This window comes from Vigna umbellata, chromosome 1 (assembly GCF_029865625.1).
Source record: "Vigna umbellata cultivar VRB3 chromosome 1, Vumbellata_1.0, whole genome shotgun sequence".
Taxonomy (NCBI): Eukaryota; Viridiplantae; Streptophyta; class Magnoliopsida; order Fabales; family Fabaceae; genus Vigna; species Vigna umbellata.
The window spans coordinates 39,886,692-39,914,398 of record NC_142165.1 but is presented as its reverse complement, the minus strand read 5'-3'; the positions used below and the strand labels follow the sequence as shown (position 1 = coordinate 39,914,398).

General features: G+C 38.3%; 6 protein-coding genes across 6 annotated transcripts; 4 read left to right on the top strand and 2 right to left on the bottom strand.

Annotated features, from left to right (window-relative positions):
- Nucleotides 1-14: 14 nt before the first annotated feature.
- Nucleotides 15-3,792, top strand: LOC124841379 (E3 ubiquitin protein ligase RIE1-like). The gene is made up of 5 exons (XM_047317640.2): nucleotides 15-704; nucleotides 2,051-2,170; nucleotides 2,722-2,854; nucleotides 2,944-3,102; nucleotides 3,313-3,792. Exons 1-5 carry the CDS (start codon nucleotides 241-243, stop codon nucleotides 3,472-3,474), a joined length of 1,038 nt encoding a protein of 345 aa, XP_047173596.1. The 5' UTR covers nucleotides 15-240; the 3' UTR covers nucleotides 3,475-3,792.
- A 936-nt stretch (nucleotides 3,793-4,728) lies between these two features.
- Nucleotides 4,729-6,771, top strand: LOC124841383 (uncharacterized). Its single transcript, XM_047317644.2, has 2 exons — nucleotides 4,729-5,486; nucleotides 6,363-6,771. The coding sequence occupies exons 1-2, from the start codon at nucleotides 4,830-4,832 to the stop codon at nucleotides 6,519-6,521; spliced, it is 816 nt and encodes a 271-aa protein (XP_047173600.1). The 5' UTR covers nucleotides 4,729-4,829; the 3' UTR covers nucleotides 6,522-6,771.
- A 1,866-nt stretch (nucleotides 6,772-8,637) lies between these two features.
- Nucleotides 8,638-13,284, top strand: LOC124841377 (microtubule-associated protein 70-2-like). Its single transcript, XM_047317638.2, has 11 exons — nucleotides 8,638-9,270; nucleotides 9,367-9,452; nucleotides 9,939-10,004; nucleotides 10,092-10,262; nucleotides 10,383-10,553; nucleotides 10,646-10,801; nucleotides 10,900-11,046; nucleotides 11,176-11,247; nucleotides 11,334-11,864; nucleotides 11,953-12,146; nucleotides 12,753-13,284. Exons 1-11 carry the CDS (start codon nucleotides 9,054-9,056, stop codon nucleotides 12,790-12,792), a joined length of 1,851 nt encoding a protein of 616 aa, XP_047173594.1. The 5' UTR covers nucleotides 8,638-9,053; the 3' UTR covers nucleotides 12,793-13,284.
- Nucleotides 13,285-17,463: 4,179 nt separating this feature from the next.
- LOC148205334 (uncharacterized) lies at nucleotides 17,464-19,005 on the top strand. Its single transcript, XM_088110390.1, has 4 exons — nucleotides 17,464-17,499; nucleotides 17,662-18,291; nucleotides 18,375-18,497; nucleotides 18,583-19,005. Exons 1-4 carry the CDS (start codon nucleotides 17,464-17,466, stop codon nucleotides 19,003-19,005), a joined length of 1,212 nt encoding a protein of 403 aa, XP_087966516.1.
- A 4,826-nt stretch (nucleotides 19,006-23,831) lies between these two features.
- LOC148205333 (uncharacterized) lies at nucleotides 23,832-26,159 on the bottom strand. The gene is made up of 2 exons (XM_088093751.1): nucleotides 24,070-26,159; nucleotides 23,832-23,984 (listed from the first exon to the last, which is right to left on the bottom strand). The coding sequence occupies exons 1-2, from the start codon at nucleotides 24,685-24,687 to the stop codon at nucleotides 23,832-23,834; spliced, it is 771 nt and encodes a 256-aa protein (XP_087949877.1). The 5' UTR covers nucleotides 24,688-26,159.
- Nucleotides 25,029-26,237, bottom strand: LOC148205332 (protein FAR1-RELATED SEQUENCE 5-like). Its single transcript, XM_088104313.1, has one exon. The coding sequence runs from the start codon at nucleotides 26,235-26,237 to the stop codon at nucleotides 25,029-25,031; it is 1,209 nt and encodes a 402-aa protein (XP_087960439.1).
- Nucleotides 26,238-27,707: the final 1,470 nt, after the last annotated feature.

The window sequence follows — 27,707 nt, the reverse complement described above, 5'->3', positions numbered from 1 at the left end:
TCGAAAGCCAAGAATATAGGCACTGTGTTCTGAACTGTTCGCCTCATCTTCTTCCTGGCACCGAAACATTACATTTTTCTTTTTTCAACGACCAAAACCATAATCATCCTAAATTCAACGCAACTAATATACTTGAACAACAAGAACAAGAAACAAGAAACGTTTCCCTCTCTATTACCCGTTTTTTCTTCTGTGTTTCAACTTTCAGTTATGTTTTTCTCTCTCTAGCCGTCAATCATCATGTCTTCCTCAAATTCCGCCCCTCAGCCCCACGCGCCGCTGCTCATCCCGCGTCCCGATGCCGCCACGGCCCGTCTCCCCGTCCTCGCACTCCTCCTCGGCCGCCGCGGCCATTCCGCCGTCGTCCGGGAGACCGCGGCCCGTGAGCTCGACGAGCGCCGCGCCGACTGGACATACTCGAAGCCGGTGGTGGCGCTCGACATGACATGGAACATGGCCTTTGTGGTGGTCTCAGCGGTGATGCTCGCCTGCACCGTCAAGGAAAATCCCAACACGCCGATCCGGTGGTGGATCTGCGGCTACGCCCTGCAGTGCCTCCTCCACGTGGCGCTCGTGTGGGTTGAGTACAGGAGGAGGAGCGACGCGCCCAGGGACGAGGAGTCTGGCGGCCACCTCGAATATGACGACGTCAACGACAGCGAAGAGGAGGATTCTGGAACCTCTGGGAGTTCCCCTTCCACTGGGTGCGTTCAATTTCATTTCAATTCAATTGCTGATTTTCAATTAAAAACACGCCAATTTGTTAGTTTTCGGTTTTCATGGGGTTCGATTAATATAAATTTGTGTATATTACCATAGATTTTCTTCATGTTGGGTTCTGTGTTATTATGAATAGTTTTGCCGTATTTCAATTAACGGTTCTATCTGTACGTATACCCAATTATCCGTAGGAAGGTTGTTCCAATTGGTTAGAATAGGACTCATATCATATTAGAAAGCGAGTTTGAATGTTGCTGCTGAGGACAGTGACGGTGAATATGTATCTATGTATATGTAACTTTGTCAATGTGAGGTTTGTATTGACCTTGGCGAGTTCTTGTAACACAACATACCTAAACTTGCTAAAAAACTAATGTATCACCCCGGTGCGAGAGGCTTCTTGCGTAGCGAATGTACGAGGGAGGGTAATTGTAGGTCGTCTTCATCTTGCATATCAAAGAGGCTGTCCAGATTGGAGCCCATGACCAACCGGTTATTAGGACGTGACTTTACCTTTGCACTATAGCTCGTCTTCTACCTTAAAGAAAATCATTTACTTGTGCCTATTAGTTTCTGCATCTTACAGTCTTACATTTACTTCAAGAATGAATCTAGAATCTTGTTAAGTATGTAGCCGTTTTGGTACCTTTTCCATGTATTGTGAAATCTTTATTATGTTCCTTTTATTATATAGGGACATTTTCCTTGTATTGTAAAATCCTTGTATAGGGACAGGTTGCACGTGCTAATTCTTTTATTGAAACTTTCAATATCTATGCATAAATCATGGTTAAAACTTCAATTGTATGAATCTTGGGTTTTATTCGGATAGCAGTACTAATGAGGAATACTAAGACATATTGCCAATTTGAATACCTAATGAAGCCCTATACTTTTCTATCCCGGTATGTGAACCAAGTTCTTGCTGGATTTAGTTGCTTCAGAAGTTAAGGTGACTCAGATGATACTGGAATATTGTAGTTATAGATAATGTGTGGGTGAAAGCATTATGGTATTATTAGGGATTATGGTTTGTGTATATGATTAATTAAAGGACTCCAAGTGTCATTAAGATTTTAGTCATTGGAACCCTTCTACTGATATTTTGGTATAGAAACTCTGCTTCAATTTATGTAATGTGAGGACTAACTGTCGGGTTATATACTTTCACTGTGGGGAAAGAAAATTAAAAGTCTTTTACTGTGTTGGGGGGTCGTTCTGCTCTATTGATTTTAATCTGCTATGGAGTTGCATGCTATCTGGTTTATTATCATATGCATTTTTATATTGTGTTTGGTTGGTATACTGATTTTGATTACCTACAACCCAGATTCACAAAACGATGCGCATCATTGAATACCATGGTTTCGTTACTTTGGTGGATGGTGGGCTTTTACTGGGTTGTCTCTGGTGGTGATATTCTTCTGCAAGATGCTCCACGTTTGTACTGGTAAGTTTGGCATTATTTAAACTGACTTTCAAGAATAATGCTTATATTTTACCACGGAGGTGCATAAAAACAATATGCGCTCTTGCATTAATAATGTACATACATGTATAAGAATATTTTTCCTGCAAAAAGAGGTATGGTTACAAAAGTTTACAGAAGATTCTCCTATTTATTTATGTTTGTCAAAGAGTGATATGTTTATTTTAAAGTTATTTATGAAAACTAGTAATATCCATGCTTATATTAGTAATGCATAAAGTTGTGGCCTTTTATTTTCTGATCCAATGACTAAATATATCCTAATATATGAGAAATGAATTGAATAACTCTTTTGTTTTTGTGAAAAATAGTCCCCAATATTTAAAACGCTAAATATAGACCAAAGCAAATGATAAATAATCTTTCTTTGAAGAAAAATCATTATAAAAGAGTTTTTTTTTTATTAATTTTGTTTGTTATATTGTTTTACTGACAAAAATTGATGGATTGCATGAAGAATTAGGTAACATTGTTGATACTAAATTTCTTTTTCTTTGGATTTATATGTACAGGTTGGCTGTTGTCTTCCTTGCATTTGATGTCTTTTTTGCCATCTTTTGTGTTGTGTTGGCATGCTTGATTGGAATTGCTCTCTGTTGTTGTTTACCCTGTATTATTGCTATTCTCTATGCTGTTGCAGGACAGGTACGTGTTTCTTTCTCTTTAATCATAAATCCTGACATTCAAATATTTGTTGGCTTCCAATCTCAATGCCTCGTTTCATGAGACTATAGGAAGGTGCATCAGAATCGGATCTCAGTGTACTTCCGAGATACAAATATCAAATGTTAAGCAATGAGGAAACACCTAGTAAGGGAGGTGGATCAATGATTCCCGTGGAGACTATCAGTGGTTACTCAGTGAATGAACGAATACTTTCACCTGATGATGCAGTATGTTTTGCTGGACTGAATTAATTTTTCAGCCTTAAGTAGCTTATTACTTCTGCAAGATGGCTATTTGATTTTCTATATTGGTCACTGCATATAAAGATTCATGCTGTAGTTTCATAAGTTCTTTGGAAAGGGATCTATTTGCATTGTGATATAATAACATTCAAAAGATTTGTGAAAGTAATAAATCAATTTCTTTTTTCTTCTTAGGAATGCTGTATATGCATCTCTTCTTATGAGGATGGAGCAGAACTTCATGTTCTTCCGTGTAACCATCATTTCCATTCTACATGCATAGTGAAATGGCTGAAGATGAATGCAACTTGTCCTCTTTGCAAGTTCAATATTCTGAAGGGAAATGAACAGGTGTGACAGAATACTAAAGACGATCAAAAATATGATTTTAAGCTGAGCTTAAGTATAAAATAGTTCATGGTTTTCAACTGCTGATGTGTATATGTAGATACTATCAAGACATTAAAGAGTGTAACTTCTTCCAATTTTCTCGTTGTAACTGTCATTGTTTTGCTTAAATGTTTGTGTAGAGAAAATATAGGTGAGAAGGAAAGCTGCTTAGAGAGGAGATCTAGTAATTGTGTTGAATAGTTTAAATATTTAATTTTGCCCTAATTTAACAATGGAAAGTGTGTCGGTCTAACTTCCAACTTATTCCATGAGCTTATTTATGAATTTTTCTGTGTTTTTTGGTTGAAGGGAGATAATTGCTTAATTTTTAACCAGGACCTTCATATGTTGATAGTTCACTTTCTTTTTTACACTCACTTAACAACCTTTAATATTGTTTTTTTTGTAATATTTTTACATCACTTAATTACAAATTTACTTTTTATTATATCTAATTTTTTAAACAAATTCCAGGCTTGTCAACATATATCTCTTTTAATGATCGGTTCGAGCTACACTAGATGTCGCAAATCAAACCTTGATATTTGAAAATTTTCGGTGTTCATTCTGTGGGATATCGGGGCTAAGGGGGTGTTCAGATACAGCCATATTTTTTTATAAAATTAATTACAAATTTCACTATTGGCTTTAATAAATAATTGGGTAAACGTAATTTATTTCGGCTTTTGCTTCCTGCACCCTATTATTTTCTTCCTACGCCAATTTATTTTAAGGATTATGTTTTTCTATGTTTCTCTTATATTTAAAATGAATGGTGTTTGAAGGGAGTTTAGTTCATTAGATTTAATAGATTGTGTAGTAAAATTTTATGATTGTCTATGGTGTATTGATTTTAATAGTTATAGGGAAAAACAAATTTGCATAAGACTAATATTATTGCATTCAATACTTCCATGCTTATAAGTGAACATGTGTTAGTGTAACTAAACTTGGTAGTACGTCTATAAACAATCTTGTAATTCTCCTTTTATTTATTTTTTCTTTCCCTTTTCGGTTATTGTGAATTTGTGATCTTATCAAGGACTTTTTAAGGCATTTTTCCTCTATTCAAGCTTGTATAATCTTCAATTGCTTTTTCTTCGTCTGTGTCCAATATTTGAAATAATAAGCCCAGAAATAGTTGGGCCAGCCCATCACATCAAGCAAAACGAAAACCCTACGCTGACCCTTTCATTATATACTTAGATATATAGAACAACACTCGAACCAGAAACCCTACAGAGAGAACCTTCTCCCATTTTTCACAAGCGCAGTTACACCCTCACTCCTTCCCCTTCCCTCTCTCGTACACCGCAAACAACATGGCCGAACGTGGAAGTGGAGATCGTGGTGGATTCGGTCGTGGCTTCGGCGGTCGCGGTCGCGGCGACAGGGGCCGTGGCGGACGCCGTAGGGCCGGGCGCCGCGAGGAGGAGGAAAAATGGGTTCCTGTAACGAAACTTGGACGCCTCGTAAAGGATGGTAAAATCCGGAGCCTGGAACAGATCTACCTGCACTCACTCCCAATTAAGGAGCACCAAATAATCGACACCCTCGTCGGTCCTACTCTCAAAGACGAGGTCATGAAGATCATGCCTGTCCAGAAACAGACTCGCGCCGGTCAGCGTACGCGCTTCAAGGCCTTCGTCGTCGTTGGTGACGGTAACGGCCACGTGGGTCTCGGTGTCAAGTGCAGCAAGGAAGTCGCCACCGCCATTCGTGGCGCCATTATCTTGGCTAAGCTCTCTGTTATTCCCGTCAGGAGAGGGTATTGGGGAAACAAGATTGGAAAGCCCCACACCGTTCCCTGTAAGGTTACCGGAAAGTGTGGTTCCGTCACAGTTCGCATGGTCCCTGCCCCTCGTGGGTCCGGTATCGTCGCTGCCAGGGTCCCCAAAAAGGTATTGCAGTTCGCCGGAATCGATGATGTTTTCACCTCCTCCAGAGGTTCAACCAAAACCCTCGGAAACTTCGTCAAGGTTAACCCTTACCCTTATTATATTTAGTTTTGTTTTTTTATTGTTTGTTTCGTTTATTGGATAATGCTTGATAACGATGATTTATAATGGTTTTAACGACTTCTCTCAAGTGTTTAAATTTTACAAGCAATTTATACATGCTCCTTTTAAAAGCCTTTGCCATGTTCATTGCATTTGTAGGGTTTTTGTATTGCAACCCTATGTCCTTGCTTTTTTGTAACTGGATGATGACATCGTTGAAGCTTAATTAATTGTATCGGTGGTTATTGTGTTTTGCTTATTGGATCAACTCTTGTAATTGTGTATGATCTTACATTACCCTTGGATGCACGGAAAGACTATATGATTTACTTTACATTTCTATTACGCGTTTGGTTGCTTTATGCTTAATTCTGGTTGTCTAATTTAGTACTACAAATTGCTCTACGAAGACATATCAGTTCAGTGTAAAATTTAGTCAGTTTCTTTAATGAACTCAATCAGTACTTTTACTTAATGGAAATAAGAGGAGAAAACCTAAGTGAATTATTTTATATTTTATGTTTAGTTTATCAGTAAGCTAATATGTAAAATCTCTTTAGTAAGCTTCTTCGTAGATTGTTAACTTGTGTCGAGACTAATTTGAACTAAGTAGAGAACTTTAATTAATATTACCTTTCCCATTGTTCTCCCTGAATGGGTTATTATAAGTTTTTTGAAGTGGGGTAGTATTTGTTTTTATTGCATCTGTCCCCATCCAATGTAGTAACACCATTTTTAGTTTTTTAAACCATTCGTATGCATTTTGAAATATTGAATAACCAATAAGTAAATAGATCTGAGTCTTAGTTATTTGTTTATTAATCTGTTTTTCTAATTCCGGTTATCTTTTTACAGGCCACTTTTGATTGCCTGCTTAAAACCTACGGTTTTCTAACACCCGAATTCTGGAAGGAAACTCGCTTCTCTAAATCACCATTCCAAGAATACACAGATCTATTGGCAAAGCCAACAGGAAAGGCCCTTATCCTGGAAGAGGAAAGAGTTGAAGCTTGATGCTTGAGCTAGCAATTTTGAAGTTATCTGTTGATGAGTGTTTTAAGTATTTTGCTAGGACCCAGTAATTATATGTTTTGCAGGTTTTTGTTATTTCCTTTATTATTGAGTTTATTGGTTTTGACCCTGTTTCAAATACCAAAATCTTCATGGATTTATAAAACTTTCACGCTGTCCTAACTTAATGGCAGATTTCATAATTGAAAGAAAAGTGTGATCTGGGTTTAAGTTCCCATGAGATTTGATTAAACGCATCTCTGAAATTAATACGATTTATTTGTTGTATTTTATTGTCATTTTTATCGCTAAGCGTAGCCACACGAACATGTTTGCGTACGCCCATGTGAGAAGGTGCTATTGTTAATTTGGAGGAAATTATTGATGTATTTTAATTCAATACTCAGTGACCTACACCACCAATCAAATGTTCACACGCTGATGTGAATTTGTTAGCTGTCTGGTTATTGAAATTGATTGAAGTATAGTGTGACCCTAGTTAAGAATTAAACTGGTTGCATAGTTGTGTTTTGTGAGGTAAGTTGTCACATTACGGGCATGAATATTGGAAAGAAACTTGGTTAGACCCCACAATCGATCATGACCTCTGCTCCCAGGACAGTGAATCTAGCGAATTGATAACGGTGCGAGTCACCGCTTTGGGTTGTTGTTCAAGCGAAACTACTATGCTCTCACTGCCCTCCAAGTTGTGGCCCTGGTCCCATCATATTTGAGGTGCCACTGTCAAACATGGTGGGAAGGACCCTCCATGTGAACAAGTCTGGGAGCAGACACACACCTTGTGTGTCAAAAGTGCTTTAAGATACACCCACAACACTCCCAATTCTGTCGCTAATACAATTTTACAGATTATGGAGGGCGAACATATTCTTCTGCTGAAAGATTTAACTTTACACGCGACAGTGTAGTGTGGACCAATTTTCTAAACCACAGGTTTTCCGATAGAATTTCTAGTTTACCACCTACAGTGTCTCAAGCAAGTTATACTACACGGTGTGGAGAAAACTTTGCTGCTTAGAATCCGAAAAGCCTTTTGATTTTTTCATTTCCGAAGGAATGAACGTGCAGAAGACATTTGAAATTGAAATCATATCAGTGGAGCTTTGAAATCCAACCGCCAGAAAGTTTTAAGGTCAAAACATTTTGATTTCACTGTAAACACAGACATGATTTACAAATGAACAGAATCTATGATCAAGAAATTATATTACTTATTATTAAAATATTACAAAGCATATTAAATTATCTCATAACTATTAATAATGTTAATAATTTAATTTAATTTAGTTCTCGGATGTTGGTAAAATATGATGCTTGAATGATTAGTAGATACTTAGTACATATACATGCCAAATTAATGTTTAACATTTTAAGAACTATTTATATAAATATATTACCGTAAGAATTATTTCTGAAAAATCATATTCCAGAAACAATAAAGGAGGGAAAAAAGTAAATCCAGATGTTATAAATAATAAAAGATAAACACTGTACAACCAATCCTCTATAAATTATTATATATATATATATATATATATATATATATATATATATATATATATATATATATATATATATATATATATATATATATATATATATATATATATATATCCCATATCTGAATGTTGAATTGGCAGTATTATAAAGAAATGTAATATTTTGTTATTTATGCGGAATTTCGAAGTTTTGTATTCTGTCTGGTATTTTGAAGCTTGGACACGGGCATACAATTTTCTGGTAGTAGTAAGATTTGTCAGTTTTTGTAGTTTGGTATATTTTTTTTAACGTTGTCTTATCGTTATAGTCAAAGACTCTCTTCCTCGTCTACAACTTCTACTCTGGCAATTCATTGCATTTTGATGTTTTTATTTATGGTGATGATCCCTTCAAAACTTAAAACGTCATATATGTATTAGTTAATGTTAATGGCAGCGAGTTGTGAGTTTGTTTGTCCAAACAGAACACGTTTACCAGCTAAGCCGGTTCCGGGTCCCACCGGCTATCGTACGCATATCGAAGATGGTTTAAGTTGGAAATGCATGGAGTGCGCATTACGCTACCGGCTTGAAGCCCATGGCTTGGGCTTTACTAGAGTGATTAACATAATAAGATGATGAGAAAGGGTTTACTGTGTTTCCCTGTCACACACTCAGTATTGGTCTGCTTAACCATAACAGCCAGCTATACACTCACTGATTACTCAGATTTATTTAATCTCACTATCACTCTCACTGCAACACACACATACACACAGAACAACAATTAAAAAAAAAGGAAAAAAAGAAAAAGAAGTGGAAAAGAAAGCCCAGATTTAAAATCACAATCTAGAGAGAGAAACAAGCACAGACTATGAAACCATCTATCTCCCGAACTCTCTCTCTAAAACCACCGTCTCCTTCTCAGAGCTGCATTTTCTCTGCGACTCTTGCACTTAGTCTAACTGCGCGCGTAGGGATCCGCGGAGCTGCGAGCACGTGGATGTGACTGCTTACGGCATCGGTTAGATCGGCCATGGCGGAGGTTTCCGGCGACGGTGGAGCGGAGGCGACTGTGGCCACGCCGGTCGCGCCGTTGGCGGTGTCCGGATCGTTCAAGGAGGGGAAAGGCTCGTCGCGGAGGCGCGCGCCTTCGATGAGGCAGAGCCTCGACGCGGACGAGTTCATGAACTTGTTGCACGGTTCGGATCCGGTGAAGGTGGAGCTCAATCGGTTGGAGAATGAAGTTAGAGGTGCGAAAATGCGACTCGATCTGGCGAGTTTTTGGCCTGATTTTGCTTCGCGTTGTTGACTAATGGTGACTCGCTTGTGTTGCGTCGTGTTTGCAGATAAGGACAGGGAATTGTCGGAAGCGCAAGCGGAGATCAAAGCCTTGAGGCTCTCTGAACGGCTCAGAGAAAAGGCCGTTGAAGAGGTCACCTTCTAAATTTAGCTTCGTCGTATTATTGAAGTTAAATTGAATCAATTACAAGATTCTGAAATGATCATTGCTATTACGGTTAGAATTACGACTTAGGAATATGGAAACTTCATTACTAATTTCTTTATTTTTTTATTTTTCAACTTTAGCACCGGACAATGCTTCTTTGCTCGCTGATTTTATTACTTACCAAAAAAAAAATTATACAAAATACTCTGTATATGCCCGTTTTTGTTTCTTGGTGAATGGTGGTATTGTTTTGGTGTTTACTGTGCGTATATTTATGGTTCCATAGTCATTCTTCCAGTTTTTCTGTTTCATGTGTTTATTTCAATTGTTTGTAGTGCATGGTCACCTGAGAACTTGTTCATGTGCCATGCTTTCATTTATTCGTTTTCTTTTTAATGTATAGATTCATCACTTAACGTCAGCTTGAAATGTAACTTTGTTTTCTGTATTTTTTTTTTCGTTGTTCTGTAGCTTACTGAAGAGTTGTCAAAGGTTGAAGGGAAGCTAAAGTTAACAGAGTCTCTTCTAGAAAGCAAAGTATTACTTCAACCCTCTATCAACCTTAGCGAGGACTAAATTATTTAGGTCACATGACGTGTTTACTAAACTGGATATTTCTTGCAGAATCTTGAAATAAAGAAAATCAATGATGACAAGAAAGCATCGATGGCAGCTCAGTTTGCTGCTGAGGCCACTCTTCGGAGGGTCCATGCTGCTCAGAAGGATGATGACATGCCTCCTATAGAGGCCATTCTTGCTCCTCTAGAAGCTGAACTTAAGCTTGCCCGGCAAGAGGTAATGTTACTTTGTTCTTCTAATTTGAATGTGATTCCCATAAGAAACTGATGAAGGCAACTGAAGCTGGCCTGTCATAGGTGATTTATGTAATTACTTTCTTTAACATGTTCCTTGCAGATTGCTAAACTTCAAGATGATAACAAAGCATTAGATCGACTTACCAAATCTAAAGAAGCAGCACTTCTTGAAGCTGAGAAGACTGTTCAGATTGCCTTGGCTAAGGCCTCCATGGTGGATGATCTCCAAAATAAAAATCAAGAGCTAATTAAACAGATTGAGATTTGCCAGGTATTTGCAATTTTGTACGATGTTTCTTCTCCAATTATGCCATCTGTAATAATTTAATTTCTTACATTTGGTGTCATCATATTCTCTCCCAGGAAGAAAATAAAATTTTGGACAAAATGCATAGACTGAAAGTGGCAGAGGTTGAAAAACTTACCCAAACCGTGAGGGAACTAGAAGAGGCTGTACTTGCAGGTGGTGCGGCTGCCAATGCTGTGAGAGATTATCAGCGGAAAGTTCAAGAAATGAATGTAATGAGTTAACTATATTAACTATACTCTTCTTGTTTGTTTACTCAATCATAACTTAAGCATGCTAATTGCTGCATGTCTTTTTTGACACTACATAGGAAGAAAGAAAAACACTTGACCGGGAGTTAGCTCGTGCCAAGGTAACAGCAAACAGAGTAGCTGTAGTGGTTGCTAATGAATGGAAGGATGCTAACGACAAAGTGATGCCTGTAAAACAATGGCTTGAAGAACGACGATTCTTGCAGGTGAATATTATTTCTGATTCCTTTTGATGTAAGCTTTTTTCTTTGAATAATAAATACCTAAATTCTTCCTGAATTTTGTTTCCCTTCAATGCGGTTTCAATTTGTTTTTACCAAACTACATTCTTGTAGGGAGAGATGCAGCAACTTCGAGACAAGCTTGCTATAACTGAGCGCACTGCAAAGTCTGAAGCACAGTTAAAAGTAATAATCTGGTTTTACAGCCCCCATGTATTAGCTTAGGAGATTACTTCTGCCGTTACTCAAGGTAAACCTTTTACAATTTTCAGGAAAAATATCAATTAAGGCTTAAAGTGCTACAGGAGAGTTTGAGAGAAACTTCTAACAGTATTAATCGCGGCACCTCAGAGGGAAGATGTATTAGCAATGGGCCTTCTCGACGTCAATCCCTTGGTGGAGCTGATAACATCTCTAAACTAACATCTAATGGGTTTCTGAAAAGATCACCATCCATTCAACTTAGGTCTTCTGTATCTTCAAGCACAGTTTTGAAGCATGCTAAAGGCACATCTAAATCATTTGATGGCGGCACAAGGTCATTAGAAAGGAGTAAAATTCTTCTAAATGGAAAACCTCCAAGTTATTCATTCAATCAGTCTTCTGAAGGAACCAAACACCGGGAAGAAAATGATAATTGGAAAGGAAATTCAGATGATAAGCCAAATGACTTCCCGACGGTTGATACGGAGGATAGTGTTTCTGGGGTTTTGTATGATTTGCTACAGAAAGAGGTCTTAGCCTTGAGGAAAGCTGGTCATGAGAAAGATCAAAGCCTAAAAGACAAAGATGATGCCATTGAAGTTAGTATTTATTTGATTTGGGACTAATATTAGATTAGTAGTTGATATTATAATCTTAGCTAATAGTTGCAATGGTGTTATTTGTCAGATGCTAGCAAAGAAAGTAGATACACTGACCAAAGCCATGGAAGTTGAGGCTAAGAAGATGAGAAGAGAAGTAGCGGCCATGGAGAAGGAGGTAGCTGCAATGCGTGTGGAGAAAGAACAAGAGAGCAGAGCAAAGCGTTTCAGCAATGTAAAGGGTCCTGTGAACAGTGCTCAGCATCAGCTTGTTTCTGGAAGGTACCTTTTTTTTCCCTTCTGTGTATTGATTTGCCAGATTTTAGGTTTACATCATGTACCTTTTTTACGGTTAAACCTAATGGATAATTTTGTTTTCACCTCGGGCCCCTTGTTATGGTAATTGACCAATGTCTAGGCATTTTGACATATTCAACCCTAGTGATTTGTGTTGAAAAACTTTACATTAGTTTTATGGAAAAGGAAGATCATTGTTATTGATCAAATAACTTATATTTTGTATCTCGTTGCATATGTGATATATTTTACATTGTCATGGCATTATTTACTTAAATGATCTATCCGATTTTGTTTCAGGTCTTCAATAAATACACGTCATTTTTAGAATATTTCTCGATATTATCCTCTGATTTGTGAGAGAATATTTTCTCCAAAATTACATTATTTGTTTGCCCTGTTTTCGTTTCTTAAACTACGTTTGTATGTAATTGTTAAAATCCCCGTCGGTATAGGATTTATTTTGTTGATTTTTTGTCAACAATTCTTCAACTTTCAGAAATTCCTGAATTTGGTGATTGAATTTTCAAATTTTGTATGTTTGACTTAATGATTTCCCATTAACTTGGGTGGCATGTTACATTTGCTCAGAAATGTGGCACGGGGAGGATTAACACGCAGCACCCAATGACAATGTCTCCTGAAGAGGCACTAAGGATTGAACTTTCATAGCATCGTTCTTCTACCCTTCTTTGTTTATTTTTACTTTTATCTTTTCCCCCCAATTGATTATAAGATTGTAACGCATTCCGACGACCATTGTTTATGTTATTGGCCATGGATTGATGGTGAGAAGAGAGTTTGAGAATCGGTATGCGTCTGACATAGAGTCGTGTATTTCCTGCTTAGAGAGAGATCGACTAAGAAGCCAGGCAAAGGAAGAAAATTAACTTGGAGCTAACCTTCAGCTTTTCTTTGGGTGGCTGTGTGGTTGTATAGGTAGCTTTATATCCCCCCTTTCTCCTTTTTGCAGTTGATATTTGTAATACGCAGATAGTGTGATTGTGCCCTCTCATCTCAGGTTTGTTAATATCTTTGTAATCAGATCAAGATCTAAGCTTATTTGGTTGTGATATACATTAATAGTTTCAAGTTGATTATAAGTTCGTGTTTGTGTGAAGCACGAAGTGCTGCCTTTCATTTCTCTGTTGTTAAAATTTGGTAACCCGTAGCGATTCCTCTCTTATCACTAGATCATCTATATGAAAATTCTTCTCCGCTTGAGATCAAAATGTTATATTTTAGCTTCATAATAGTACTTGGATAGTCTTGCCAAATTTTAGGTTAGGTAATTGAAATGATATATTGAATACTTTTATTATTGACTGATATTTTAGTTATTTTTTATTTATTTTAAATTTTGCATTTTTGAAGTTTATGACATGGATTTTAAACCAGCGAAAGTTATTAAAAGTCATAAAAGAAACCAATTTTAAGAGATCCTTTTTGCATTAGAAGGGAATACATTCCTTAGGTTAGTATACTTTATGTAACCTGAAGAGTGTAATTTTGTCAACTGAGAAATTCTACACCACTAATGAATAAATCTGGCATAAATCATAAGGCAAGAAAACAATTATTATTGATGTCAATATTTTATTGGACGAGAGCGTGTAATTTAGCTGACAGTAGTTTATTCAGTTTTCTTTATTAAAATTAAAATTTTAAAATTTATTTATATTTCAACGATAGAAGGCAGTGGTACAAATAATGGTGACATCTATGGCATAACAATTTCCGTTTAAAGATGGAAAAAACATAGAATAAAAGAATTGAAATATATAATCAATTTGTTTAATTACTATGTAAGGGATTGCTAGTTAACGCTTGCAAAGAATAAAAGTCGATTGTTAGTCCGAATGTTATTGGATTAACAAAACGAATTAATTTGAATTGATTATATTATTATTGCCACTTTAAATTGGTTAAGCTTTCAAATTTATTTATCTTCGATTTGAATCAACCCCGTAAATCGATCGACTGTTCTATCTAATTTTCTTCTTCAGTACTTAATTTCTTTAGATTATAATCAAACTTGTAGTTAAGAAGTTAATAATTAATTTTAAGTGCTCAGATTTTTATAATTAATAAGTTTTGGTCTACTATAAAGTATTATCTTCTTTTTCTTATAATTTTATTATCATTGGAGTGGTTTGGTGGATAGTTAAAAAAAAGTGATCCTCAGTTAAACTTATATTGAAATTTGATTATATTTAACTAGTTAGACTCCCTTGATTTTTAGTTAGTACATGAGTTAGAAACTTTTTTTATAATAAGGAATTACTTACCAGGAAAGTTATTTATGTTTTTTATTTGTGGATTATTGTATTTTTGTATTAAATACTAACATCTAATATAGATTGTTTTTCTATTTCACTTAGGTTTAGTTCTTTTGTAGGGATTTGGGGGAGATGATTTGAATGGATTTGAGAGAATTTGAGGGTAATTTTGTTGTTGTTTTTTTGAGTGGATTTGTGGGTAATTGGAAGTGGATTTGGAAGTAAAGTACGTGAGAATTAGTGTAGGATTTGATTGATGTAACAGATTCTAAAAATTAGTTTAATTGGTAGAAATTAAAGATTACGAAAATGCCCATAGTTATTAAAGTAATATAAAATGTCATTTATTAATTGTAAAAATGTTTATAAAGAGACAAAAATTATAAATAATTTTTAAAATTAACTTTTAAAAATTATAAAAATTATAATGTGGTAAAATAAATTTATTTTTAAATGTAGTATTTGTATGTAATATAATTTCATAAGAAGTAATATAAATGAATTTATTATGAAAGTGAAATTAATTAATTTTAAATAAACAAATAATTAAACAAAGTTATAATATTAATTAATAAAAGTGGCAACATTTAAACATATATACTCACTATAATTTAGTTTATCAATGATAATGCATACCAATTCTACAAATTCTTAACTGATATATAAGAATAAAACCCATGGCCTTTTTCATACACGACATGTGTGAGAGAAGTGAATCTTTAATTGTACGGTTAAACGCTTGCCGAAATGGTTAATATTACAATTAAATAAAATCTGGTGAAATTGAAATGTCTCTAGGCACAAATATCTTGTTCTCATTGAAATGCATACTTTTTAAAGTTAAACCAAGTTCTGCAACTATATAACAAGAGAGAGAGAAGCATATGGGCAATACAAAAATGGAAGTCTAGCTGGGAAGAATACACGGAAAAATTGTGGGGTCGTGAAAAATCAGAAGAAAGTGACCCAAGTATGAAGAAACGACCCTTGATTAAAGTATGCATTCGTATCCTCCCTGTCCGCCTTCGACACCAGCTTCCTCTTCAGAATCGACTTGCACGTGTACGTCATTCCGGTGGCATTCTCCGTGCACAGATACGTCACCCCGAATTGCCCTCTTCCCAGTTCCTTCCCAAGAGTGTAGTACTTCTTTATATCCTCAAAGAGTTTGCCCAGAATCGTGGTGTCGGGTTTCTGCACCGCCCTTGCATTCTGGGTCGAAGAAAGTTTGGGTTTTGGCGGAGTCGCTGCCACCTCTGACGGTCTTTGTGGTTTGGGAGGAGCTGATGTTTGAACCTGAGCAACAGTGGTGGTAGGTGGTGATTGAACAGTGTTTTGACTACCACTGCCACTGCGAGTGCCTGATCCATAAGCAACGCTGAATTCTGCCTTTGATTTATTCTCCTTGCTGTCGTGAGAACCCATTTTCTGTTGGGAAGGATTTGGGAGAAGATTAAACCATGGAATGGAGCTCTCTGCAATGCCTGCAATGGTGGATTGGAGCTTCTCCAGGTTAGGCTCTTTGCATTGTCCAGGTTCAAAACACTTCAGGCGGCCTCCACCTCCACGCCAAGCTTCCCTTCCCTGTGATGCTGGAAGGAACATCACGGAACCGAATACAGCTGCTGTTGGAACCGAATACGGGGCTGTGCGAGATCTGCGAGAATGGGGAACTGAATACATTTGCGCCTGGAACTGGATACAGCTCGTGTGTGAGTGGTTTGAAGCTCTGGAACCGAATACTACAGCTAAGTAACCGAATATGTTTTCTTCAAATTTGTGATGAAGCACTGTTTATCGTCTTCTTCACCTTCAAACACACGCATTCTTCGTCCTCTTCTACAATCCTGCAACTCAAAAAGAACAAAAAAAATTGAACAAAGAAGATATTGCAATACTTACCTCAAGCATTGCTCTTCACGTATTCAACTGTTCTTCTTCATGGTCTTTTTAGTTTTAACTTCTTCGAATCGGGTTGTGTAGTTTTGAAAATCGATTTTGTATGTTAAGTTGATATACATACAAGGAATTCTACAATAGACTGAGGGTATATGTGATATTTCAGTAGCAATCCCTCTAAATCTCTTTACTTTCGCTGGTGATGATGGCATCCCGCAAATCTGTATGCTGCTTTTCTCTCGTTTCCTCTTTAATTTTAGGAAAATGTTATTTGGACAACAAAAGTTTAACACAATTTTGACAACAAGTAATTAGTCCAAAAAAAAAACAAAAGCTATTTTCCCTCTCATTAATATAAATTGAATACTTATATAGAAAACATACAATTGAGATTAATATTTTTTCATCATAAATTTAAGGTACCAACCAAATTAGCTTGATCTAAATTTGTCAACATATTTTTAAAGCATGCATCAAATCACTCGTTTAGTAATGATTGATTCACATTTGATATTGTCTTTAAAACCCACCTAGCCCAAATCTTATAGCATTCTTAATTGATATGTAGGTAGCAACATTTCTTGAACCTACATATCCAATTGAAATTAGTCATTAAAATTTTTTTGAGACTAAAATGAACTTAATTCCAAAATTTGGAATCTCCTCATCAATAATTTTTAAACAATACCAGAGGGAATGTCAAACTGTTGAGAGAAAAGGCTTGGTCTACTGAAAATTGACCATGGTAGAAAAAGGATGATTCTTGCTTTGTTACGGAGTAAACATGATTAAAAAAGGACCGCGATATTCCAACAACAGATTTTTAACACTCTTTTGACAACGCCACGTGTCGCCACCTCATTGGTTTGTTTAAATTTTTTTTTTTTTTAAAACCTATGACCGTAACCCTTATTTTGAGTGCAAATCCTAAAATACCCCTTTCCCTTTCTCTGTTCCATTGCCTTTCCCTTTCTCTGTTCCATTGCCTTTCCCTTTCTCTGTTCCATTGCAAAAGGTCCGTTCTCTTGAGAGGACGAAGGTCGCGTTTCGTCTCGCTTCGTCTCGCTTCGTTCCATTTGCATCCTGTTGTCTCCGGCCAGTTTGGTCTCCTGTTATCGTGCGTAATGGGAAGTTCCGGTGACGATTGTCCGACGACTAAGGTAAGTGGTTTTCCATTCGATGTCGTAGCTTGGTTATTCGGTTTGGGCATCACGTAGCATGGTTATTTGATTTGGGTTAATGTTTGGGGTTCGTATCGTTGTGTTGTGGTGCTTGGGTTATTGGGTTTCGTTGTTTTGATGATTTGATTTTGGTTTATGCAGTTGAGTGTTCGTCACTGTTTTTCGACAAAGTATATATGTACTTTGAACGAACGCTTAACAAAGGAGCATCGATCATTGATTGCGACAACTCCATTTGCTTGGTTTTTAGATGTGAATGTCAATGTTAAAGTAGGTAGAAATATAGTGAGTGAGTTATTGGGTAAGTGGGACGACTGTAGTAGTGGTTTTATAGTTGGGAATAAAGTATTGAATATAAATGAAAATGATATTTATTTAGGGTTGGGACTGAGTACAGATGGTGCAAACATTAACTTAAAGGAAGAGCTGGGCAATAGTGAATGTGTGAAATACATAGGCAAAGGAACAAAGGAATTGAATTCAATATACAAAATTCTAATGCGAAAACAAAAGAAGAAGATTCCTTGTTCTCATTTTTGTAGCCTTTACCTCCTGGTAGGGATAAGTGAGATTTTATTTCCAAAACGTAGCGGGAAAGTGTTTCCCGTAATGTTTAATGTTGTTGACAACTTAAGTGCTTTGGGTAGTTATTGTTGGGGTACTCTAGTTTATCGTTTTCTGTTACATAGTTTGTGCAAAGCTTCTCAAGGCTTGAAGAAAGGAAAAGGTATTTCAAACGTTTACGTCAACGGTTGTGTGTACATGCTGCAGGTAATTAATAGTATTTGATGTACTTACTTAAAATGTTATTTGAATTAAGTCTGTTACAAGTTAAGATGATTTATTTGTCGTAGGTATGGTTTTTTGAGCTGTTTGTTCCACCAAAAGGTCCTATTGATAAATTTCCACGAATATTGCATTGGATGAATATAAGTGTTGGAGACAAGTTCGTTAAACGGTGTATGGAGACAGGTTTGGTAAGTTGTTTGTTATCGAAAGTTTTGTTATGTTTTCATATATTGACCAAAGTTGTGTAATGTGTAATGTGTTGTTAAATTTCAGGTTGTTGACGATGTTTATGGTGGTCCTTCAACGAAGGATAAGGAGGAATACAGACCAACACCTAAAAGAAAGGATGCTAAACCAAGAGGAAAGAAGAAACAAAAAAGAGCTCGCAGAGAAACTTTTATGCGTGCCTTAGAGGAACAAGAATTTCTAATTGAAGAACTTAAAAGGAGGGTTGCAAGTTTGGAGGCACAATTGGCTGAAGAGAAGGCAAGAATGCAAAATAAAGATGACGTTGGACAAAGTGTGCCTCGTACAGAACCATCTGTGAACACTGGTTTTGTATCCCCTACTGACATTGACGGAAATAAACAACCTTTGAAGACGTATGTTAGGGTTGGATCACGAAGGCGTTACAAGGGAAGAGCACTTAGGACTCCATACACCGGGACCGTAGCGCTTAGAATAAAAAATGATTGATCTGCGTATTTAGTTGATTGAAAATGTTATTTGGAAAGTAATGAAAATTGTAATCATTGTAAATAGATTAAGAAAACAATGTTCAATGTATCGGATTTGGTTCAATGAAATAAAATTTGAGTTTTGGTTTGAATTGGTCTCATATTTTATCTATTCAATACCATTGTTATTATGAGTTGTGGGTTTGTCGATTTCAGAATGTCGTAATTTTTTTTGTCTTCTAAGTTGCAGGCTTGTTTGTAACGTGGTGTTTGAGTGGTCATTTTGAGTAACATGTGATGTGATGTGAGTCGAAGGAGGCTGGGGAGACCCCCCATGAGTTGGTGGAGCAACCTGTGCAAGGAATGAGTGAGAGTGTTGAAAAAGGGTTCTGGTAATCGTTTACAGCACCCCTGTAAACGATTACCCGAAAGAAATTGGGAATTTGTACAGAAAGTCCAACACAGGTACTCAGTCAGCTGAACACAGGTCACCATTGGGAAAAAAGTGACTTTTAGGCACTTCTGCAAGTGTCTGAGGCCTGTGCATGTGTTCCAGTGGTGGGAGAGGGTGGATGGTGATGTGATGTGAGGCCAAGGAGGGTGGGGAGACCCCCCATGAGTTGGTGGAGCAACCTGTGCAAGGAATGAGGGAGACTGCTGAAAAAAGGGCTCTGGTAATCGTTTACAGCACCCCTGTAAACGATTACCCGAGAGAAATTTGGAATTTGTACAGAAAGTCCAACACAGGTACTCAGTCAGGTGAAGACAGGTCACCATTGGCAAAAAAAGTGACTTTTAGGCACTTCTGCAAGTGTCTGAGGCCTGTGCAGGTGTTCCAGTGGTGGGAGAGGGTGGATGGTGATGTGATGTGAGGCCAAGGAGGGTGGGGAGACCCCCCATGAGTTGGTGGAGCAACCTGTGCATGGAATGAGGGAGACTGCTGAAAAAAGGGCTCTGGTAATCGTTTACAGCACCCCTGTAAACGATTACCCGAGAGAAATTTGGAATTTGTACAGAAAGTCCAACACAGGTACTCAGTCAGCTGAACACAGGTCACCATTGGCAAAAAAAGTGACTTTTAGGCACTTCTGCAAGTGTCTGAGGCCTGTGCAGGTGTTCCAGTGGTGGGAGAGGGTGGATGGTGATGTGATGTGAGGCCAAGGAGGGTGGGGAGACCCCCCATGAGTTGGTGGAGCAAGCTGTGCAAGGAATGAGTGAGAGTGTTCAAAAAGGGCTCTGGTAATCGTTTACAGCACCCCTGTAAACGATTACCCGAGAGAATTTTGGAATTTGTACAGAAAGTCCAACACAGGTACTCAGTCAGATGAACACAGGTCACCATTGGAAGAAAAAGTCACTTTTACGCACTTCTGGAAGTGTCTGAGGCCTGTGCAGGTGTTCCAGTGGTGGGAGAGGGTGGATGGTGATGTGATGTGAGGCCAAGGAGGGTGGGGAGACCCCCCATGAGTTGGTGGAGCAACCTGTGCATGGAATGAGGGAGACTGCTGAAAAAAGGGCTCTGGTAATCGTTTACAGCACCCCTGTAAACGATTACCCGAGAGAAATTTGGAATTTGTACAGAAAGTCCAACACAGGTACTCAGTCAGCTGAACACAGGTCACCATTGGCAAAAAAAGTGACTTTTAGGCACTTCTGCAAGTGTCTGAGGCCTGTGCAGGTGTTCCAGTGGTGGGAGAGGGTGGATGGTGATGTGATGTGAGGCCAAGGAGGGTGGGGAGACCCCCCATGAGTTGGTGGAGCAAGCTGTGCAAGGAATGAGTGAGAGTGTTCAAAAAGGGCTCTGGTAATCGTTTACAGCACCCTTGTAAACGATTACCCGAGAGAATTTTGGAATTTGTACAGAAAGTCCAACACAGGTACTCAGTCAGATGAACACAGGTCACCATTGGAAGAAAAAGTCACTTTTAGGCACTTCTGGAAGTGTCTGAGGCCTGTGCAGGTGTTCCAGTGGTGGGAGAGGGTGGATGGTGATGTGATGTGAGGCCAAGGAGGGTGGGGAGACCCCCCATGAGTTGGTGGAGCAACCTGTGCAAGGAATGAGTGAGAGTGTTCAAAAAGGGCTCTGGTAATCGTTTACAGCACCCCTGTAAACGATTACCCGAGAGAATTTTGGAATTTGTACAGAAAGTCCAACACAGGTACTCAGTCAGGTGAACACAGGTCACCATTGGCAAAAAAAGTGACTTTTAGGCACTTCTGCAAGTGTCTGAGGCCTGTGCAGGTGTTCCAGTGGTGGGAGAGGGTGGATGGTGATGTGATGTGAGGCCAAGGAGGGTGGGGAGACCCCCCATGAGTTGGTGGAGCAACCTGTGCAAGGAATGAGTGAGAGTGTTCAAAAAGGGCTCTGGTAATCGTTTACAGCACCCCTGTAAACGATTACCCGAGAGAATATTGGAATTTGTACAGAAAGTCCAACACAGGTACTCAGTCAGGTGAACACAGGTCACCATTGGCAAAAAAAGTGACTTTTAGGCACTTCTGCAAGTGTCTGAGGCCTGTGCAGGTGTTCCAGTGGTGGGAGAGGGTGGATGGTGATGTGATGTGAGGCCAAGGAGGGTGGGGAGACCCCCCATGAGTTGGTGGAGCAACCTGTGCAAGGAATGAGTGAGAGTGTTCAAAAAGGGCTCTGGTAATCGTTTACAGCACCCCTGTAAATGATTACCCGAGAGAATTTTGGAATTTGTACAGAAAGTCCAACACAGGTACTCAGTCAGGTGAACACAGGTCACCATTGGCAAAAAAAGTGACTTTTAGGCACTTCTGCAAGTGTCTGAGGCCTGTGCAGGTGTTCCAGTGGTGGGAGAGGGTGGATGGTGATGTGATGTGAGGCCAAGGAGGGTGGGGAGACCCCCCATGAGTTGGTGGAGCAACCTGTGCAAGGAATGAGTGAGAGTGTTCAAAAAGGGCTCTGGTAATCGTTTACAGCACCCCTGTAAACGATTACCCGAGAGAAATTGGGAATTTGTACAGAAAGTCCAACACAGGTACTCATTCAGGTGAACACAGGTCACCATTGGCAAAAAAAGTGACTTTTAGTTTTACAGACAACTGCAGTGTTATTAAGTGGTATTGGTTAGTGTTATTGGTTAGTATTAAGTGGTATTGGTTACTGACTTTTACTCACAACTGCCATGGTATTAAGTGTATCATAAATTGAACATTACATAATAAATGTCGAGAATTGAGGAACCATTGTGAAACTAAACAACTTCATTTTATTAAATACTTCAAATGATCAAAGGAGGAACTGGATTACATAGTTCTTTAAAAAGCAGTAAAGAAAGCCTAAACAAGCAATTTTAAGTCTCAGGATTGTTTGCAGAAGCACTTGGCAAGTGTTGCAGTTGTTCTTCAATGTTCCCAACACGCGATTGCAACGCATCAAACCTTGTAGTGATGACCATGTCCATGTTTCCAAATCTTGTTTCAAGGGCATCAAATCGAGTTTGAAAGGCATCAAATCTTGAACCAACAAAGGTTTGCAGTTGTTGTATGCGGTTGATTACATTATCTAGTGTTGTAGATGAACTGCCTTGTTCATCATGTTGTCCTTGATTCTGTTGACCTTCTTGTAAGGGGGGATGGGGGGCATTGCCTTTGGGAACCCATTCTCCTTCATCATTCTGCATATAACCAAATGATGCTAGAACTTCATAACCAATTCTTTGCTTGAACTTCAGTTCTGAAATGGGATAACTTTCAGTAGGCACTTGAAAGTGTTCCATGAAGATGGTTATCAAATGTGGATACGGCAACTTTGCGTTCTCCCTTAATGCTCTTTTCATCTTATATCTAATAAGATGTCCCCAGTTAATTTGAATGGAATTGAAAAATGCCCATAGCAACATAATATCCTCTTCAGATGCCTGACCAATATTGGTTGCACGAGGAAGTAATACTCTAGTGAGAACGTAATGAAGTATCCTTGGTTGAACCTTCATTTGCCCCGCTAGTATTCTAGATTGTATGGCTGCATCATCTCTACACACTAGTTGCCTTGCAGTGACAGAATCGTATTGTTCTTTCCACTCATCTACAACTTTGCCTTCGTAGCAAACACCCTCAGATGGGAGATTAGTCAGTTGTTGAAAAAGATTAGGGCTGACCCTAATTTTGACCCCTCTAACTTCGCTTCGAATAACCCCCGTATCAGATATTGACATGTTGCTATAGAACACTCTGACTAATTGTGGGTGGTAATGTCTTCTTAAACACACAAAATCAGTCAGCCCAGCTTCGTGTAATATGTCATAGAATTGAAAATTTCTTCCTTCAAAGTATTCGTCCTGTAGATACTTACTATCCAAAATTTCCCGATTTACGAAATGTTGGGCATATTTCTCCTGTTGCTCATCCGACGAGAAGAGATCATTGGTAGGCGTAGGAGGGGATGACGATGGTGATGGGGTTGGACTCCGGCGACGGCGACGTCCACCAACGGAAGAAGATGCCTTTTGTTTCTTCGTTCCACGATCAGCCATTGTATTTCGTTTAGGGTTTTGCACTGAGATAAGACAGGTTTTGGAAACGAATATGAGGAAGGATGTGTTTTGGGCGGTTACGAACACGATTGCAACTTATACACGTTATGCAGTGGGATAATTAGGTTTAAGTAACTGAACACAGTAATCGATTACCCGAGCCTCGTAATCGATTACAATGCCCTCGTAATCGATTACCAGAGCCTCGTAATCGATTACAATAACAAATACTGGTGTGGTCATATGCATCACATACATTCATGACAGGAAATTCATCGAAGACCATTTTAACTTTGAAAAACATAAAAAAGTTACAAAATAAGAAGCAAACAAGTTGTATATATCAGTTGATGTTGTTATCGAAATTGTTATGTACAGCTGACAACAACGACATAAATCCAAAATGACCCATTTCGGTATCTTGTGATAGTTGGATAGTGTCCGCTTCAAATTGTTCACGGTCATCACATTCAAGAACATTACTTGGTCTTTCGCCCTGCAACAACACAACTACTAAGTTAAACATAATTGATAGACTAAAAACTATGTAATAAATATTTTGACCGTAAATAATGACTCACGCATTGTTCGGTTGGTGCTGTTGAAGTGTTTGTCAATGAAGTTGACTTTCTTCTTTTGGTTTTTTTCTCAACATTGGACTTCAACCTATTTGTGCGTGGACGTCCTTTTCGCTTAACAGTTGCAGGACTGTGTACAAGGACATCAGATGTTCCAACTGGAGTAAGTGGTATTGACGTGCATGCACCAGTATCGTATCTTAGTTGGCCTGCATCACTGATGATGTTATTTGTCATGGAAGAACTGAATCCAAATTTTGTACCCAAACAACTAAGTTCTTTTTCCAATTCAGTACTAGCTTCCTCAGACTCACATGCAACTTCAGCAATTTCATAAAAACGTTTGCACAACAGTTTGTATCTTTGCATCCGTGGTTCATTTGTCGAATTACTATACGATGCTGTTATTAGTGTGTGTCTTCTTCGAATGTTTTTGCTCCAGCGCCTCAAAATGTATTGTGAGGGAACACTGTAAACATCTTCTTGGCCAAATACCAACAGGGAATGGCGACATATAATTCCTCTAAACTCAAAGAGGTGGCAAGAGCAAGTGGTTGTCTGTGTGCTGGGATCAAATTGAACTTTGAAAAATTTATCCGGTACACGATTACCCTCCCACATTCGTTCCTCTTTTACAGTGTAAGTGTTCCACAAGTCCTCCTTAAGGTGTCTTTGATGAAACAATTCATCCTTGAACGGAATTCTGTTTGGACCTCCTCAAACTTTGCATGTGTGTATTCCACTTGAAATTGTCTCTCAATTGGTGACTGAGAACACATGCAATAGTGGTGTTCATGGAGGAGAAGTCGGCTTCTATTTCCTTCTGCGCCTTTACCCTAAGTGCATTGTCGTATTGGACCACAAACTGTTGAAGTGTTGTTGTAGAATTGATAAATCCATCAAAAAGGCATTCATTCCCTCACTTCTCTGAGTCGTAGACATGCCTGCCCAAAAATCTTTTTTCAAGTAACACGGGACCCATTTATGTCTCTCTTCGTACAAATTACATAGCCATTCATTTTCCTCCAATCCATGTTTGGTAAGTAGTTCCTTCCAACCATTTTCAAATTCTGTTGGACAAACACAATCATATATAAGCGCATGTAGTTCGGTTTTGATAACGGGATTATTTCTATACCCGTGCAATTTTTCAGGCAATTCTTAAGGATGTGCCATAAACACCACCTGTGCCTCGTATGAGGAAACACTTGTTCAATAGCGTTGGCCATTGCTCTGCATTGGTCAGTAATAATACCTTGAGGAGTCTTATTACGCATGCATCTTAGCCAACATTGGAACAACCAGACAAATGAGACAGTGTCTTCCGAAGACAACAATCCACAACCAAGTAAAATCGAGTATCCATGATGGTTAACTCCAACAAAAGGCGCAAATGGCATGTCGTACTTATTTGTTAAGTAAGTGGTGTCAAAGGAAACAACATCACCGAATTCTTCACATGCAGCACGACTTCTTGCATCAGCCCAAAACACACTACAAATTTTATTCCCTTCATCCAGAGCAATGTCATAGAAGAACTCGTTATTTCTATCTTTCATTGACGAAAAGTGTCGTAGGAGTGCCTGACCATCACCATCCTTACATAAAGATCTTCTGTGTTGGCCAATGTAGTTTCGAGCGTCCCGCTCGACAAAGTCCATGTTTTCATATCCCCCCGCATCGTTGACAATGCTAAGGAAACTCTTATTTAACCTAACTCCAGCATCGTCGTTGACCTGCAACGTGTGTTTTGCATGCATGCTTAACTTTCTATTGGCTGCAAATAGTTTGGAGTTATTTGGACAAAGATCGTGGTTGTGGTCCAGAACAACGGTCCTTATAAACCACTTGTCCTCCTTCTTTGCAATGGTTATCCCAGCAGGACATTGGTTAATTTGACTTGGAAGTGTTTTTACCACTGGTTTGACCGAAGACACATATTTTCCCTCCCTTGAACAAACTATTCTGAGATAGTAGACGTTGTTGTCTTTATCTTTTTTAGAAGTCCTAGTCCGCACGGCAAACCCACGTCTAATTGCGTAGTTTGTGTAAAAAGTTTTAGCTTCAACCATTGAGTCAAAACACATATGCACTGTTGGGTCAATCTCCATTAAACTTTCATTGGGCTCATCAACATTGTCATTATAGTCATTCCCTTCATCCCCATCCATTGTGTGCGTTGACATTAAACCCACCTTTAGAGATAAAACAAATTATATTCACTCTTCACACTTACCACTATGACCACTGGCAACTACAAAAATAATGAAAATAAAAACTTTTCGAAGAACTTATTTAAACGTACCGTGGTGAAAAATGGTGTGCCCTTTAATGAAGCTCAGTGGTCCTAACCAACCTCATCTTCTACATTTAAGTCCACCATAAATGATTCTTATGTGCTTCTCACCAACCCTCCGAACTTCGTTTTGTCCCTTCTCTTTAATGAACACCCTGGTACGTTCTGTAAGTGCTTGGTCAATGGAAATAAGTGTGAACGTTGGATTAACGTTGGTTGTTGACGCAGCTGTGTATTCCCGCCAAAGGTCCAATTTTTTGCTTGTGAAACACGTATTTGGTTTCCTGTGAAAGCATGCATTGATGGTTGTCAGCATAAAGTTTCTCTCTCCTAACCCCAAATCAATGCTTTTCACTTTTAAAGGCTACCCATCAAGTCAGACTATCTCCCCACAATTAATGTAACTTGATTTGAATAAGTTAACTTAATGGAAATAGATATAATATTAATATTTTTTTGGGTACATTGATTTCATATAATTTCATCGTTCACGTACTTGTATTTCAATTTCGGGGAGAGAAACCAATTGTGTAGGCTTCAATCAGGTGACAGTAACCCATTACCATTGTTTAGTTGTGAGTGACTTCTTTAATCATCCTAGTCATGTATCGTCCTTAACCTACAATTTTTATGTGGACAGGAAATTTCTGCATAATCATGGATGCATGGGAAGACCTTGTTTATGATGATGATGTCCTTGAATCGTTTTTGAAAAAATGTGATGCTTCCGCAACGCTTATTCCTGGTCCTGCAGGTAACATCCAAGCAGCTTTCATGAATAGGACGGGAACAGAACAACCGAAATCGACACAAGAATTTGCTCGTGATGTTGCTGACGCAACCTATGAACGAGATTTCAACTCCAATGCTTGGAAATGGGCACAGATGTTTATTGAACACCACGGTACACTGAATCTCATACACGCTTCCAAGAACATTATTACCTTGAATACTTGTAATTTGTTTTAATATTTTTTATCATAGGTCTCGTAAAGGATGGAAAATTCGAGAACGTTAACTCCCTACAAGAGGCAAAATCAGGTGAGGTCCTTCCATTGGTGGTTTGCATATTGAAAGAGTGCAAGCCCAATGGGTTGGGAGATATGCAGTTGACTCTTAAGGACCCAACTGCCACGATGAAGGCTTCGTTGCATAAGAAAGCTCTTGATGATCCTGAAATTGCAGAAAATATCGCAGTTGGTTCCGTTATCATACTCAATCTTGTAAGCCATCAAATTTTTACTTAACTACCATAATTATTTTATTGGTATTTAAGTGTTATTCTTCTTACAAATTCCGTTTGTACATTTAGGTCCACCCCTTCACTGCATTTAGGCAAAACCAC

Bases quoted from the DNA above. Each gene is read 5' to 3' on its own strand.
- LOC124841379 (XM_047317640.2), top strand. From the start codon at position 241: ATGTCTTCCTCAAATTCCGCCCCTCAGCCCCACGCGCCGCTGCTCATC. The intron at 2,171-2,721 runs GTAAGTTTGGCA...TTATATGTACAG, and splicing joins GATGCTCCACGTTTGTACTG to GTTGGCTGTTGTCTTCCTTG. The intron at 2,855-2,943 runs GTACGTGTTTCT...ATGAGACTATAG, and splicing joins TCTATGCTGTTGCAGGACAG to GAAGGTGCATCAGAATCGGA.
- LOC124841383 (XM_047317644.2), top strand. From the start codon at position 4,830: ATGGCCGAACGTGGAAGTGGAGATCGTGGTGGATTCGGTCGTGGCTTC. The intron at 5,487-6,362 runs GTTAACCCTTAC...ATCTTTTTACAG, and splicing joins CCCTCGGAAACTTCGTCAAG to GCCACTTTTGATTGCCTGCT.
- LOC124841377 (XM_047317638.2), top strand. From the start codon at position 9,054: ATGGCGGAGGTTTCCGGCGACGGTGGAGCGGAGGCGACTGTGGCCACG. The intron at 11,865-11,952 runs GTTAGTATTTAT...GTTATTTGTCAG, and splicing joins ACAAAGATGATGCCATTGAA to ATGCTAGCAAAGAAAGTAGA. The intron at 12,147-12,752 runs GTACCTTTTTTT...ACATTTGCTCAG, and splicing joins CATCAGCTTGTTTCTGGAAG to AAATGTGGCACGGGGAGGAT.
- LOC148205334 (XM_088110390.1), top strand. From the start codon at position 17,464: ATGGGAAGTTCCGGTGACGATTGTCCGACGACTAAG. The intron at 17,500-17,661 runs GTAAGTGGTTTT...TGGTTTATGCAG, and splicing joins ACGATTGTCCGACGACTAAG to TTGAGTGTTCGTCACTGTTT. The intron at 18,292-18,374 runs GTAATTAATAGT...TATTTGTCGTAG, and splicing joins GTTGTGTGTACATGCTGCAG to GTATGGTTTTTTGAGCTGTT.
- LOC148205333 (XM_088093751.1), bottom strand. From the start codon at position 24,687: ATGTGGGAGGGTAATCGTGTACCGGATAAATTTTTCAAAGTTCAATTT. The intron at 23,985-24,069 runs GTGAGTCATTAT...GTGTTGTTGCAG, and splicing joins CAGCACCAACCGAACAATGC to GGCGAAAGACCAAGTAATGT.
- LOC148205332 (XM_088104313.1), bottom strand. From the start codon at position 26,237: ATGGATGGGGATGAAGGGAATGACTATAATGACAATGTTGATGAGCCC.